The sequence below is a fragment of the Pseudophryne corroboree genome, chromosome 8 (assembly GCF_028390025.1).
Source record: "Pseudophryne corroboree isolate aPseCor3 chromosome 8, aPseCor3.hap2, whole genome shotgun sequence".
Classification (NCBI taxonomy): Eukaryota; Metazoa; Chordata; class Amphibia; order Anura; family Myobatrachidae; genus Pseudophryne; species Pseudophryne corroboree.
Window position 1 is genome coordinate 273,561,020 of NC_086451.1, and position 17,158 is coordinate 273,578,177.

Here is a 17,158-nt window from a genome sequence, read left to right on the forward strand (position 1 = left end):
TGATGCTGAATTGGGTGCATATATAATGTAATTTACACACAAACATATTTACACAGCAAAAGTAAAGCAGTTACGCTGATGTGCTAAGACATGGGCATTGTACCGGTTGCATATATATCTGGTTTATGTCAGGGGTATGTCACATACATTTAAACCCATGTTTTTAAACAATGCACATTTGACATTAGGTTTCAATAAAACTTAAAAACCTCTAATACAGAAGATACAACTATCTTGTGTCTGAAGAAGAAAATGTTAAAACATGCACATAAAACCCTAATTTTTGATCGCAAAGTAATAAAACTCAATTAGAACTAGTTAAGTAGTGCCAGCAATATGTGATTGTTATGAATTTGACAGGTGCACATGTGCCTCTGCATTTGTCTACATCCAGACTTCGGGGTCTATTCTTGAAGCAGTGAAAAGTGTGGAGAAGAGAGCCAGTGGAGAAGTTGCCCATGGCAACCAATCAGCATTGAAGTAACATTTATAATTTGCATCCTATACAATTGTACGGAGCAGCTGATTGGTTGCCATGGGCAACTTCTCCACAGGCCCAGTTCTCCACTCTTTTCACTGCTTCATGAATAGACCCCTTTATCTGTTCACAGTTAGCCTAAATTAGGCAGGCATGCCTTATTATACTCAGTCTTTGTCTCTGTTGGCCTTTTGCATTCACCTTCCCTCCCATGTCCTACCTCTCCACTCATGCAAGTGTCCATTGAGAAAACATGTAAATGCTCATATGCAGGGGCATAGCCAGAAATTTGTGGGCCCCGTAGCAACATTTTGAAGGGACCCTTGTCCAAATGCTTCTAGACAGACACCTCTCCATAGCAGTTGTTAATTTTATGCCCCATAATAGTGCCTAATCCATTTTCTAAATCATAGTAGTTCCTTAGTTAATGTTATACTCCATAAAGTGTCCTAGTTAGTTTCTGAACCATAGTAGTGCTCTAGGTAACATTATGTCACATTGTACAAATTATATAACACATTACCCCCATTTTACATTTTGACATGCAGTGCCCTGAGTTCATAACATGCCACACTATAATGCCTCTACTTTATATTGTGCCACATTACAGTGCACCAGTTCACATTATATAATATTATAATCCCCTCCAGTTCATTTTATTCCACATTACAATGAGCAGTTACAGGGGCATACCTAGATATATTGTAGGCCCCAAGGTAAAAGTTTGTAAGGGGCCTATGTACCACCCAAATGTTGAAAAATGTATATAACACATGTAACTTTGGTAGGGAAGGAGGGCCCCTCTCAGCATTGGGCCCAATAGCAGCTTTACTGCCTGCACCTATGGTAGCTACGCCCTTGCTCATATGTGTATGGCCATTTTCTGCCCATACACAGAGTCAATATGCCTCATTTAGGCAATACAAACTGGCCTAAATCCAACTAAGAATTTAGATCCGTAATATTTTGGACATATGTTTGATTTACAGTATGTTGATGACACATGCAAACATAGGAAATCCGCACTTACAGTAGTTTACATAAAACATGCTCCCCTTAGCTAATCCATAAACAACAGCAGCAAAAAAAGTTCATACATTATAAGGATAAACATTCCCAGATCTTGCTGGCTCAACCCTCCTCCAGCATCTAAAAGTGTTTGTGCACAGTATGGTTTAGCTATGCTTCTGTGAATTAGAGATTGAATTGTCAAACTTTGCCAGAGTTTTTGTGAATCATGCAGGTTTCTGAAAGATATTGCAGATTGTACATATTTTATCCATATACTGTACAAATGTGTTTGAATAAAATATACAGTAAATCAAATACAGTGTGGTCCATAGTCAAAACAATATCACAGCAACGGATACCAAAGTAAATATTGAATAGAGACATTGTTCATTGATTTACAATTAAACCTAGAGACAGTTTATAATAAATAGTCGTTATGCATTTACATTCCAATTGTATGCCAATAAACGGTTTCTTCCTGCTTTTCTGAGGTGCAGAAGACACGAATAAGGTAGAACATTAACATTTCTAAACAAATAATAATTATAGAGGTTACCTAAACCTGCATAGGGCGGGATGTACTGTAGGGAAAATATGGTCAAAAGCCCATTTTCGGGCTTAGGCTACATTTCCCATATGTACCAAGCCCTGGCATTGAGGTTTTGTTGTGGAGGGTAATCCTGACTGGCAGTATGTTAACCACTTCCCCCTATAGAAGCCTATGGGCTTCTTCCACTTTCCCCCTGAAAAGGGAACAAGTCAGATTCCTCCCATCACCCCCCGCAGCTGCAGAGTCCCTATGCGCATGCTCAGAGGGACTCCCAGAAGAGCTGTCCTTTGCAGTACTAATCACATATGTTAGTACATATACAGTTAGTATCAATGTGATGTGTGGTGGGATGTACCTCAGATGGTTAGTACATCCCGCTCATAGTGAGCTAAATTTTGAACTTTGAAATTTACAAATTTATAAGGTAATAAGTAACAATTGCATAAATGTCACAATTTATAAATATATTGGAAGGAAAAAGAGCTACGGTATTGCACAGCCAGAGTAAACTAACAATAAATCATTAAAATTCAATAACTATGTTTTTGTTATTCAGATTGAATCCTTCTAGCAAAACTTGCTAAAAAAGGCACCATGTAGAGTTTTAATCACCAAGAGCTATCACGTGTTACTGTATATCAACAGGTTGCCACTGAGTCATTTTAATTATTTGAATTTAATAATTCTACTGAATTGTTGTGTTTAGTTACCTTTCTGTCATTTATTTACCATGCTTTTTTCTTGCAGTTTGTTCACAGTTTTCCCGTGGTGTTTATGCCATCTTTGGATTCTACGATCAAATGTCCATGAACACTCTCACATCATTTTGTGGTGCCCTTCACACCTCATTTATCACACCAAGCTTCCCAACAGACGCTGATGTACAGTTTGTTATTCAGATGCGACCAGCACTTAAAGGAGCCATTCTATCTCTGCTCAGTGATTATGACTGGCAAAAATTTGTTTACCTATATGATACTGAAAGAGGTAAGGAACCTTTTAAATATTCTACTTATGAATTTTGAAATGTTACACCAATCATGATCTATATAGTACCAAACAAGATAATATTATTGTTAAAAAACAATGCACTAATAGGATATTTTTATGCATAATTTGCAATGATCATTCTCCAAATCACATTATTATGACCACCTCCTACATTTGACGTCGGCAGCGCATAGCCCATGAAGTACGTCACGTGTTGCACCCTGGCTTGGTGGGTATATAAGGTGTGCACACATATCACTCGTTGCTGTCATGAGTAAAAGGGGCGCTTTATCCGAGTTGCAAAAAGGGAAGATTATGAGTGTTTGGGCAAAGGGTGGCAGTATTTCTGAAACAGCAGTTTGTGAACTGTTTGCGTGCTACTATGGTGAAGATGTATTGTGACTGTACAAATGGCATCATTGCGAATAACCAAAATAAAAACTGCAGAGCACCTCATGCCATTGATGTAAGAGGTGAAAATCAGTTGTGAAGGTACGTGAGGGCCAACTGACATGCTACAGTGGAGCAGCTCACCATATAAATGAACCTGGGGCTACCAGACATGTTTTTAAAATGAGAGTTCAGCGAATCCTGGTGTTTATGGGGCGCTGAAGCAAACAGATCGATCACTGCACCTAGCTCGTGGTCATCATAATGGAACTCGACCATGTATATGAGTGTAGACATGGATTTTTTAGAAAGGCCATACAGTATATAGCTAAAACTAGGATAGCAGAATTACAAGGAGTGAAAGGATGTCCATTGTTTTATCATATTTCTGTAAAACAATTATAATTTGTAATTAGCATTTAAATTCAATTACATATTGCTGTCCATGATTGGGACCATACAGGTCTGCCACTGTAGGGAAAGTAAACACAATTATTGAGCAGCATATTGCTGAAAAACATTATACAGCAACAAATTGTGGTATGACAGATTACAATGGTGAACTATCAGGTTGGTTTTGTTGATGTGCTAACAATATATAACATTTTATATGTACCCAAGAACTAATAGGCCATTTAGCTGTCACACTCACACTGAGGGCCATCTTTCATTTCACCTCTTGGCAAGTTAGCTGCATCCATTGCAAGCTGGGAGCCCCTGATATGATAGAAATGTGTTCTGTATATCAGTGAGCGCAAATGATGCATTTACTATACAGATGAGCGATCTGAAGGGTGGTATCACATGGACGCTTTTTATGCTGCATTTTCCCCTGAGCACTTAATGCTGTCCTATTGAAATTAATGAGTTTTGCCTGCAGGGTGTCATGCAGAGAAAACTTCCTAACTCTAACAGCTGCTAAAAAGGTACAAGCAGCGGTTAGAGCTAAAATGGCCTTCATAGGTCTAAATTTCATTATTCCTACATCTGTCACATAAGTTATTAACAGCTGATGAAGAGCAGATTCCATTTTATGTAGAACTTTTCAGGCAGCGTTTTTCATGCTAGAAACATTTCTCAAAAACAGATTTCCAATGTTTTTCTGTGAATGACAACAGTTTTGTTATGGCACCAAAAGCACTGTAGACAGAGATTGTTTTTTCCATTTTGGGCTGGTCATGGCCGTAAGTAGGGATGTTTGAGTGGTGTCATTGCTGTGGGCACTGGAGTGCCATACCCCTGAATCTTATTAGCCCGCAGCCCATCTTGCTTACCAGCAGGGATAGTCATCTATGGGTGAAACCATTGAAGCCACTGTAAAAAAAGAAGCATCTGTAAATGTCTATATTTGCTCATATGCAGAGTAGTAGCATCTTTGTGGATGGATCACTATCCATATCCCTAGTTTGATAGCCATCATCATCTGGGTGTACATGCCTGTAATTGGGGCAAATGTTAAGCCTGGAAACAGGCTTATTTAACAATTCAACCAATATGCCCCCTTAACTAAAACCTCTGTGAGAAAGCCCGTTATGACCCTTCAGTTGCAAGTTGAGATACACTTGACATTCGTATGGCTCTGCACCACCTGTATTTGGGTACACTGCATTATGGAGAATATGGAGTGTGAAACCATGCTATGTGTTCTCTGCAGACAAGTGTACACCCAGCTCTGCTGTAGTCCCTTAGTGTGATCTTTTATGCTCTGAAGTTTTCCTATTCCTTACTGGCCTTTGAGAGCATACACACTTTCATTTTTCTGCACATACTGTACATAAAACCAGATCACTAAATGTCCAAACCAGAAAGGTTCCAAGAGTAGCAGGATTACAGGCCTTACAACTACATAAAACATGTAACAGGTCTATTTTATGTTAATAAAGCTATTTATTCAAAAGTGAACCCTGATATGAAAAAAAAATTCTGTGTTCCATTTATTTCTATTCCGCAATTCATATGCTCAGCTCAAACTCTCCCACTGCTTTGTAAGATATCATTTACATAAATAACATGCTGCAATCAAACTTGTGACACAAAATGTTTGTTTTCTCAGAGAAAGAATGGACCTGTAATGAATGCAGTCATATTAAGTGCTTCTCACTGAATCAACAACACATTTTTTCTTCACTTGGTTTCAATGCATTTTCTTTGCCATGTGCAAAAAGCTAAATGCACCTTGAAAGATTCAGCTGAGATGATTCATGTGTATAAGTGGTGGGAGAAAGTCCCTCAATTGTAATTAGCCTTTGTTTGTGTTGGATATACCATCAATGCATTCAGAATGCGTAATTGACTATTCTTTGAAAAATAAATCTTTTCTGTAATCTGTGATAGAACTGAAGGGCACAAGATGTTGCATCGCAACATCCCATGATTTGCATCTACTAAACTGCAGCATTTGTCAAAGAGACTTATATATATTATAATTATACTTTTCAGCACATCCCAAATCACCTGGAGCAAAATAGTATGCTCTAGCATTTCCCACTTATTTTACAAATGCTATAACCTCTGCTGGAATAATTACTTGATATACAAAGAAAACCATAATATTAATTTATTAGCTCGGCTGCAGCTACCATCATTTGTAAATAAGGATGCATAAACAGGGTCTTATTAAGAGTTGAATGTAGGTGCTGATGAATTAAGTAAAGATGTATCTTGAACAGTTGCTTCACTGTGCATTCATATTACACTTATAGGGGGTCATTCCGAGTGGTTTGCTCATTGCCGATTTTCGCTATGCTGCGATTTGTTGCTAAATGCGCATGCGCAAGGCACGCAGGGCGCATGCGCTTAGTTATTTAACTAAAAACTTAGTAGATTTGCTGTGAATCCTGCGGTGCTTTTCAGCCGCACTGCTGATCGTGAATGATTGACAGGAAAGGGGCGTTTCTGGGAGGTAACTGAGCGTTTTCCGGGAGTGTGCTAAAAAACGCAGGCGTGTCAGGGAAAAACACGGGTGTGTCTGGAGAAACGGGGGAGTGGCTGGGTGAACGCAGGGCGTGTTTGTGACATCAAACCAGGAACTAAACAGACTGAGCTGATCGCAATCTGTGAGTAGGTCTGGAGCTACTCAGAAACTACAAAGAATTCTTTAGTAGCAATTCTGCTAATCTTTCGTTCGCTATTCTGCTAAGCTAAGATACACTCCCAGAGGGTGGCGGCCTAGCCTGTGCAATGCTGCTAAAAGCAGCTAGCGAGCGAACAACTCGGAATAAGGGTCATAGAGTGTATGGGGAGGATCTCAAAACCTTTCTGAGATCTGTCTTATTTAGCCAAGTCTTTTTTATGAACTGTTATGAGCTGGACAAACTTGGTGAAAATTGTGAGTTGAGGATGTAAATGGTATGCTTCATACTGTATTTATCTAAATGCTTAAGCTAAGTTTATCTTTATCTTAATATGCATCTAACTCAATTATAGCCATGATGTGTCTGCACAAGTGTACACATATATCTTTGCTCATCTATAAATGGAGCATCTTCGCTTTCAGTGCGAAATAACACAGACTGCATTTTGTTGCATGCGGCCAGTTGTTTACATAATGAAATGGGTCAGTATGGAAATAATGTATATAAGAGTTGTGCTAATGCTGTAGGTCTCCCATATTTCAAGAAAAATACCAGGTCAACCTTGTGACATGCCTCAGTTACCATGATCTGTATAGATCTAGAAACAAAAAAGGCGCCCATTTATCAACCCTTGGAGAGTGATAAACAGCACTGTGATAAAGTACCAGCCAATCAGCTCCCAACTGCCATGTTACAAGCTCTGTTTGAAAAATGATAGTGAGGAGCTGATTGGTTGGTACTTTATCACCGTGCTATTTATCACTCTCCAAGGCTTTATAAATCTTGGCAAAATTAAGCTATTCATGAAAACCTATCACAGTATATCAGTTTATTAAATTGGGGTTATGTAAAAGGCCTCATATGAAACTGGCGGGATTTCAGCGAGTTTGCAATTAACTTCAATCTCGCTGAAATCCCACCGTGTACATAAAATTCTAATCTATTACATTACCCCCAGAACATAGATGATTTATTTTTCATTTTTGATGGCGATTTTCATTCTTTTTTCCAATTTCACTACACGTCTTAATGACAATGATGTAAATTTACAATTCACCAGTACACTTGACAGGTTCTCCATCTCTTTCTTGGATATCTCTCTTTCCGTTATAGATGGGTGTATATCTACTAAAATCTTTAGGAAGGAAGTTGATAACTTTAATTTTCTACACTACGATATTTTGCATTATAAACTGTGAGTTACTAATATACCCTATGGGCAACTGCGGCACCTTAGACGCAACTGCAGTGAATTTCATAATTCTGAAATCCAAGTAGATGAACTTACTTCATCTTTACATGACAGGGGCTACCCTATGGCTCTCATCAATTCAGCTTGGAATTGGGTAGATCAGATTAACAGGTAAGAAGTATAGGGAACAAAAATGTGGATTCCAGCAGTACTTACCACATTTTTTTCAAAATTTAATAATTCCTCCTCTAAAATAAAGACGATAATCTCTAATCATTTTCCCATATTACTTAAATTTTAAAAACACAACTTGGTGAGGCCCCTTCAGTTATTTTCAAATGATCGGCTAACTTACAACAACACCTTGTCCTCAGTTTCTTTATTGATAAAAGGAAATCAGAGTGTTCCAATTCCACTCCTAATCCTTTGCAGTGGCTCCCAACCAAAACCAAAGGTTGTTTGAAATGTGGTTCCAACAACTGTACTACGTACTCATTTATACAGAGCAATACTATAACTTTCAAATCATCACAGAATGAACAGTTTGAAATCAAATTCTTCATTAATTGTAATAGTACCTTTGATATCTTTATCCTGGTATGCAGCTTCAATTTAATGTATGTGGGTAGGACCACTCATAAACTAAAAGTTAGATTTCTTGAGCACAGGTGCAACATCCAAAAAGGTTTCATCTCCCACAGTGCCTCAGGACACTGTGCGTAATCTCATTCAAAAAATCACAATGCCATTGTTCTTTTGGGTATCAAAACTATTCAACCAACTCCAAGGGGGATACAGATACAGAAGGTTTTAGAAAATTTCTGGATCCATAGACTTAGGACCCTCGTTCCTGATGGACTCAATATAAAATTAGAAAACAACCAACTCCCCCTGTCTCTTCATCATCCCTTAGTCATAACACCACTGTTCTTTCTTAGAGTCCTCTCATCCTCACTCCTTTCATTATACTAGCTGGTATCCAGTTGTTTGTCATTAGTCATTAGTGAAAAAGTCACGTGATTCGTGGCGAAATGCATCAGACTCCTCCCCTAATACCACCGCAAGTCTCCCGTGGCATCAACACCCGCATCTCTCCTTCTAATATTGAAGCGGTTTCTCACATATATCGACAGAGCACAGTTTAATTTACAGCGGGACCTCCGCGGCTCATCCCAGCCAAATATACGGTGATTCCTCCAATACAATTTAGAAGTGAGCAGCGCTGTGGATTTTATCCAAGGAGGCTCGCATTCACTAGCTCACCGGAGAGGTAAATCATATACCTGCTTATTGCTACACAAGGCACCGGCGTGTGGCACACTGTATTCACAGTGTATTCAATTCACTGCGATTTATATTGCCATTCAGGAGCAACGCTATCTAATTGATTACCAGGCACACATGCGTACACAGTAACTTTTGTGTGATAGTCTGTAACAAAATCAACCGGCTTCCTTAACTTCCAGCCTCATCTGTTACAGTTACCATACAAACTTTTCAATCAGCCTTTCATCTCACTCTGGACATAATTACATTAGCTGATTACCACAGCTTTAATGATATGTGAACTGGTATGTAATTTTTTTTTTTTATAAGACAGCTTCTAATGCGGTGGCAATCCAGGGAATAAAGGACATTAACTAATCTACTCTATATAATTTATATAAATATAGTGTCATTTATGCATTCTCATGTTGTATGTATTTTTATGTCAACATATTTTAACTGTTACATTCACTAAACATTTTATATTTATTCTGGCTCTCCGTTTGTCTTATTACCACATTGCTACTCCCACTAACACTGCTATTCTCTATCTCTTTATTACCCCCAATGAGTCTGATCTAGAGTTGGGCATTAGTCTCTTTCCACCAATAAAAATACAAAAACATAACATTTTTCATACAACTTATGTCTGCATTGTATTTTGGGGTGGGGATATCTTTCACTTAAGTCCACTTGCACTTGCACTGGCAAGTGATTAGCATTCACTTACAGTAGTTCAACACTGGAGAAATACAGATATACAAGTCTGCCATGCCCATAACAGATGCATCTGATTTTGACTTGCATATTTAATGATAATGATGATGGCTGCATTTTTGCATAATTTCTACTCTAAATACAGAAACAAAAATTAAGTGCAGGTGCATTTTCACATATATGCAAAAGTTTACATTTTATGTTTATCTTAACCAACCCATTTTGTATACTATACTGCAATGTGACATTTTAACACTAGGGAGTATTGATTAGTAAATAGCTATAAGGTAAAAGGATGTCACTCAATATGTTGAGCTGCAAAATGACAGATGGTTTTACACACAGATCTCAGTTATTTGCTTGTAACTGTATTTTTATATAACTACTGAAAGCATGCCAGTCTAATGTCTGGGGATTCCATCATTTTGCAACAGAAAACCAGGTCATCCATTGTGACATTAAAATAGTTTGTCAAGTATAGAAATCTATTCTTCCACAAGTATAGCAAATCCATTCTTATAGCAGTATAGCAGTCTCTTCTGACTGATTCATATTGGTACATCTTAAATATGAATTATGTAACAATTACTTTTTCAATCTTATAATATTTACTTCTGGCTGCACAAAAGATCTGCTCAAAAATGTATTCCATTGACTTATTACATTATATTTTACAATTACGCTACATGACTTTAAAGTACTTTGATCTTCTTAAATATTGACAGAACACATACATAACTCATAAAAGATATATTATATGCCATATGTACTGTATAGCTACATGGGTACTGGCATACAACTCTATTCTCTACTTGTCCATGTTAGGTCTTTTCTCTTGTTCCCAATTAGGGCCCTCATTCCGAGTTGTTCGTTTGGTAAAAATCTTCGCATCGCAGCGATTTTCCGCTTAATGCGCATGCGCAATGTCCGCACTGCGACTGCGCCAAGTAAATTTGCTATGCAGTTAGGATTTTTACTCACGGCTTTTTCATCGTTCTGGTGATCGTAATGTGATTGACAGGAAATGGGTGTTACTGGGCGGAAACAGGCCATTTTATGGGCGTGTGGGAAAAAACGCTACAGTTTCCGGAAAAAACGCAGGAGTGGCCGGAGAAACGGGGGAGTGTCTGGGCGAACGCTGGGTGTGTTTGTGACGTCAAACCAGGAACGCCAAGCACTGAACTGATCGCAGATGCCGAGTAAGTCTGGAGCTACTCTGAAACTGCTACGAGGTGTGTAATCGCAATATTGCGAATACATCGTTCGCAATTTTAAGAAGCTAAGATTCACTCCCAGTAGGCGGCGGCTTAGCATGAGCAAATCTGCTAAAATTCACTTGCGAGCGAACAACTCGGAATGAGGGCCTAGGTTTGCTACAAAAAAAGAAAATCAAACTGGTCTCTAACTAGTTTGTTAAATCAAAAATTGTAAATAAATCCTTTCTAAAAAATCTGAATGGATTAACTATGTTTGGGCCAGTTAGACTATGTTTTAGTTTGTTCAAGCTTATGGTGCACAAATGCTTGTGTCCACAGGTGAAATTAAGTATCACCTCTATTTAACAAAAATATACAGTAACATAGGTGATATCAAAGTTATCTCCTGAGTTCAGAACAAATGTGCTTCCAGCAGCTGCCTACATGGTTTTCTCTGGGGATATTTTTATGGGCTATTTAACAAGCTCCAATAAGCTTACCTGTCTTTAGAGTTTGTCTCATCTAGCTAGAGACATCTGAAGATGACATTAGCTGACATAGACCAGTGGAGAAATTGCCCATAGCAGCCAATCAGCTTCATGTAGCATTCAAGTACATTTTATAAATTGATAAACCACTCTTTTCACTGCTTAATACATAAACCCTACTATTGTTATTTAAAAAAAAAAAACACTACATCAAATCATTGTCTAATGCTGTAAATGGCAATCCCATTCCAAGTTCAGAAAACCTTGTACCTCATCTGCACAATGGCACAACTGTTTCTGACAATGTGTGCATACACACAGAATAGCATCATTGTTTCAGATACATCTGAGGTGCAACCATCTTTGCATCTGCCATGTAGTTTCAAGACACTATGTAAAATATACCTTTTCACAATCTGGAAGGTCCTCTCTCAGATTGATTGAGTAATTCATACAGTACATTTCCTGCATATATTTATATTAATGTTGAATAAATTAACTCTGACATACTGTATAATGAATATGTATTTTCATGAAAGTAACAGATCATCCAAGGTTCACTAAGAGCATTAATGTTCATTGAAGACAATGGCAGCTAAATGGGGTCAAGCTTTGATATTGTTAATCAGGGCTTTGTGGATTACAATCCAAACTTAACATGTCTCAAAAGAATATAATAGGTAAAGAGCAAGTATAACATTGCCGAGATATGTTGTAATTTCACTGTACAGCAAGTTAGAAAATGTGCCCTTGGATATGTATTTAAATAATAAAGCTATTTTGTTACCATAATGAGATTAAACCTTGGAAACTTGACAGTAGTTGTAATATTGATTAGAAGCAAAACTGTTTTTTAAATAGGTGTCAGCAATAGAATGCATAAGGGTGCTAGATCTCTATATTCAGGTAAAGCAACCATTATTAATTAATATGTATCAAAGCATGTGTGTTGGTGAGCTACATGTACACTATAGTAAGATTTGTAGAAGGCTTAGTTTTGGTCACTTATGCATAGAATAGAGTCGGGATTCATATTGCTTACTAACCAGCTTGATACTGTACATAATTATTCACTACAGGACAGCCACACTGAGAGTGGTACAAAATCCCCTGCAAAACAACTGCTACATATGCTTATTAAATATTTTTCTCTTGGGCCAAGGGTACTGCTTTTCCATTAAATGTTTATGCCTTGTGTGTAAGCTTTAACCGACATCTGAGCGATGGTATCAGGGCCGAACTGGTCTTCTGCACTTCTGGCAAATGTCAGAAGGGCCCATGGCCTGATGGGCAAGTTCAGCCACACAGAGGGACTGGAGTGGGATGTGGAGCTCAGCCTCCTATCACTCTGCTTGGAAGATGGGGACGTGTCACAAGGTCAGGCTCTCGTGACTCGTGGCATGTCACCATTAGCCATAACCATGCCCCCTTTCCATGTACATAGAGTAATATGCTAGGACTGTTTTAGAGCCTAAGTCCAACCCTGGATGGTACATTTGCTGGCCACACTTTTTATCTGCTTGTACATTTTAAATTGACAACCTCCCCTGTAGTGCAATATGGTTTGGCCCAGGTTCAAAATTGCACATTCTAGTTGGATTTTCTCTTAATTTTTGTTTTTTCTAGTAAATTAACACAATTGCTTTTTGCAGTGGTGCGGATAATTGACTAAATGTTGTGTATCAGTTTTGATGACTTCCCCAAATCAATTGCTGTGCAATTTATTAACCTTTCTTTCATTTATTCTCCCTGTGTCATCATTTATTTGCCTTCAATAACCTGTTTGTGGCCTGATCTGATATTGAGAATGCATTCTCTCAAGGCCTCATGTCTCATTGATGTTACTAGTTTCTAGTAAATCCCTCAGCGGAACATTGGTTAAGCATGAAAAGTGGTTGCCTCCATTGTGTACAGCTTATATAAAGGGCTATATGTTCTCAGATACCAGTATTTTTGTTTTAATTTACAATATACATTTTCATTAATTCCTTTGATTTTGGATTTTATTGTAATTTTTAAGTATTATAGTTTATATTCTTAAAAGTAAATATTTAAGAAGGTTAAAAAAAGTTCACCTTTAAAAAAATACTGCATTATTTACAATTTTTAATTAGTCACTATGATATAATTACTAAAAAAACATTTACAGGTCTTTTTTACATCCTTATTAAAGCAGACAATGAATGTGTCAATTTGCTGATCTTACATAATTAGTAATCACAATGACCTAGTTTCATCAAGCTGTACGATAATTCTCTAGTGAATGCCATAAAGAACATTTACCCACTTAATATATAGGCTTCATAGAAGAGGATTTGGAATAGGGAGACTGTGAGTCCCTTGATAAATATTGACCCGTGAACCTGATTGCATATGCAGTGGTTTTGTCTATAACATAAACTAAAGGTTGGATCCTGTTAGTTTATTATGATTGTCCTCAGCATTCTGATGACACTATTTCTTAGTATCCAGTTTTTTGAAAGAAACTGGTTGTCTGATTAATTATCTAGCGTTAAATGTTTTACTAAGTGGCACCACTTAAATGTGTTAATTAATATTATGTCAGTCTAAAATAAAAGGGGTATTGTATTAAACTGTGTGCACTGTTCAATATATGTTTGCTTTGGTTATCTACAGTACTTTATAGAGATTACTGCAGCCATAGCCAGTATAGTATGTTGTGTTTATGGGGTTATGTCAGAGTTGATTGCAGCAGCAAATTTGTTAGCAGTTGGGCAAAACCTTGTGCACTGCGGGGGAAGGGGGGCAGATATAACATGTGCAGAGAGAGTTAGATTGGTTGTGTTCAAACTGAATCCTAAATTGCAGTGTAAAAATAAAGCAGCCAGTATTTACTCTGCACAGAAGCAAAATAACCCACCCAAATCTAACTCTCTCTGCAAATGTTATATCTGCCACACCTGCAGTGCACATGGGCCCTCATTCCGAGTTGTTCACTCGCTAGCTGCTTTTAGCAGCATTGCACACGCTAGGCTGCCGCCCTCTGGGAGTGTATCTTAGCTTAGCAGAATAGCGTACAAAAGATTAGCAGAATTGCTACTAAATAATTCCTTGCAGTTTCTGAGTAGCTCCAGACCTACTCACAGATTGCGATCAGCTCGGTCCGTTTAGTTCCTGCTTTGACGTCACAAACACGCCCTGCGTTCGGCCAGCCACTCCCCCGTTTCTCCAGACACTCCTGCATTTTTCCCTGACACGCCTGCGTTTTTTAGCACACTCCCGGAAAATGCTCAGTTACCACCCAGAAATGCCCCTTTCCTGTCAATCATTCACCGATCAGCAGTGCGACTGAAAAGCGCTGCAGGATCCACAGCAAATCTGCTAAGTTTTTAGTTAAATTACTAAGCGCATGCGCCCTGTGTGCCTTGCGCATGCGCAATTAGCAACAAATCGCAGCATAAAGAAAATCGGCAACGAGCGAACAACTCGGAATTACCACCATGGTTTTGCCCAACTGCTAACAAATTTGCTGCTGCAATCAACTCTATATTACCTCCTATATGTTTTGAGTGTGTTATGCACAAATTCACACTTAAAATTCTTAATCAAAAGAGTACTGGTATCAACTTGTAGAATACTGAATTATATGGTTATCTGTATTTTTCATGCAGACTGTTTGACATTTTATAAATGCATTGTAATTAAAAACAAATCCCAAGAATTTCTAAGTAACATTTCCAATTCAACAATTTTCCAACTAATCTTAAGCACGAGTAATTATTATGTCATCTCAAATTAGTTCTATCATAAATAAAAAAAAAGCAAAATAATGTTTATGGATAAATGCATAAATGTAATGCAGTTATTACTTTCAGAAGGATTTTCATTACCCGCCAGTAAATCCTTTTCTCATAGTCTGTAGAGGATACTGGGGTCCACATTAGTACCATGGGGTATACATGGGTCCAGTAGGAGCCATGGGCACTTTAAGAAATTAATAGTGTGGGCTGGCTCCTCCCTCTATGCCCCTCCTACCAGACTCAGTCTAGAAACTGTACCCGAGGAGACGGACATACTTCGAGAGAAGGATTTAACTGAACAGTGGTGAGATTCGAACCAGCAAACACAAAAAAGAGGAAATTCAAGCTAACCCAACTTGAATAGGAACAGCAAAGGCTAAACCATTAACAAAACTTAACCAAGTAACAGTGCAGAAATGAAGCACCAGGCGGGCACCCAGTATCCTCTTTGAACTACAAGAAAAGGATTTACCGATAGTTAATTAAAATTCTATTTTCTCTTACGTCCTAGAGGATACTGGGGTCCACATTAGTACCATGGGTATGTACCAAAGCTCCCAAACTGGGTGGGAGAGTGCTGAGGTTCCTGTAGAACTGATTGACCAAACTGAAGTTCCTCAGAGGCCAAAGTATCGAACTTGTAAAACTTAGCAAACGTGTTCGAACATGACCAAGTAGCTGCTCGACAGAGCTGTAAACCGGAGACACCCCGGGCAGCCACCCAGGAAGAACCCGCCGAACTGGTAGAGAGGGCCTGAACTTTAGGAACTGGCAATCCTGCCGATGAATAAGCCTGCTGGATAGTAAGCCTGATCCAGCAAGCGATAGACTGCTTTGAAGCAGGACACCCAATTTTCTTGGGATCATAGAGAACAAACAGCAAGTAAGATTTTCTGTGATGAGCTGCCCTCACGTAGATCCTTAAAGCCCTCACCACATCCAGGGATTTAGAGGTAGCAAAGGTGTCCATAAACATTGGAAACACAATAGGTTGGTTGATATGAAACACAGACACCACCTTAGGAAGAAATTGCTGACGAGTTCTGAGTTTAGCTCTATTTCATGAAAAATCAAATAGGGGCTTTTGTGAGACAACGCCCCCAGTTCTGACACACGCCTTGCGGAAGCCAAGGCCAACAGTGTAACAGTCTTCCACGTAAGAAACTTAACATCAACCTCCTGTAAAGGTTCAAACCAGTCCGATTGCAGAAAATGCAATACCACGTTAAGATCCCAAGGTGCCATGGAGGCACAAAGGGCAGTTGAATGTGTAAAACACCCTTCAAGAATGTTTGAACCTCAGGAAGGGAAGCCAATTGTTTCTGGAAGAAAATGGACAATGCCGATATCTGGACTTTCAAGGATCCCAAACGTAGGCCCACATCCACACCTGACTGTCGAAAAAGGAGAAAACGTCCCAGTTGAAATTCCAATGCAGGAAATTTCCTGTTTTCACACCAAATACGGTGGTAATGTTTAGATGCTACCCCTTTCCTAGCTTGGATCAGGGTCAGAATAACCTTGTTTAGAATGCCCTTCCAGGCTAAAATCTGATGCTCAACTTCCATGCTGTCAAACGTAGCCATGGTAAGTCTTGATAAACGAATGGCCCCTGCTGCAGAAGATCCTCTCGCAGAGGTAGAGGCCATGGGTCCTCCAGGAGCAACCCCAGTAGATCCGCGTACCAGGCCCTTCTCGGCCAATCTGTAGCAATGAGAATTGCATGAACCTTTTCCCTTTTTATTCTTTTGAGAATTCTTGGGATCAGTGGCAGTGGTGGGAACACGTAAACCATCTATAAGAGCCATGGAGTCACCATAGCATCCATCGCCACAGCTTGTGGATCCCTCGACCTGGAACAATAGCGATTTAGCTTCTTGTTGAGACGAGAGGCCATCAGGTCTATCTGCAGAATTCCCCACCGACATGTTAAGGACTCGAACACCTGTAAGTGAAGGCCCCACTCTCCTGGGTGGAGGTCGTGCCTGCTGATGAAGTCCGCTTCCCATTTGTCTGCTCCCGGAATGAAGATTGCCAACAATGCC

At 38.9% G+C, this 17,158-nt stretch overlaps 1 protein-coding gene across 3 annotated transcripts in view; it reads left to right on the top strand.

The window, feature by feature from the left end:
• GRIA3 (glutamate ionotropic receptor AMPA type subunit 3) overlaps window positions 1–17,158 on the top strand; it is a 459,549-nt gene that overhangs the window by 137,162 nt on the left and 305,229 nt on the right. For all 3 annotated transcript variants that reach the window (XM_063937238.1, XM_063937239.1, XM_063937240.1), the window contains exon 3: window positions 2,787–3,026. In XM_063937238.1, coding sequence (XP_063793308.1) covers window positions 2,787–3,026 — 240 coding nt within the window. The remainder of the gene's footprint in view (window positions 1–2,786; window positions 3,027–17,158) is intronic.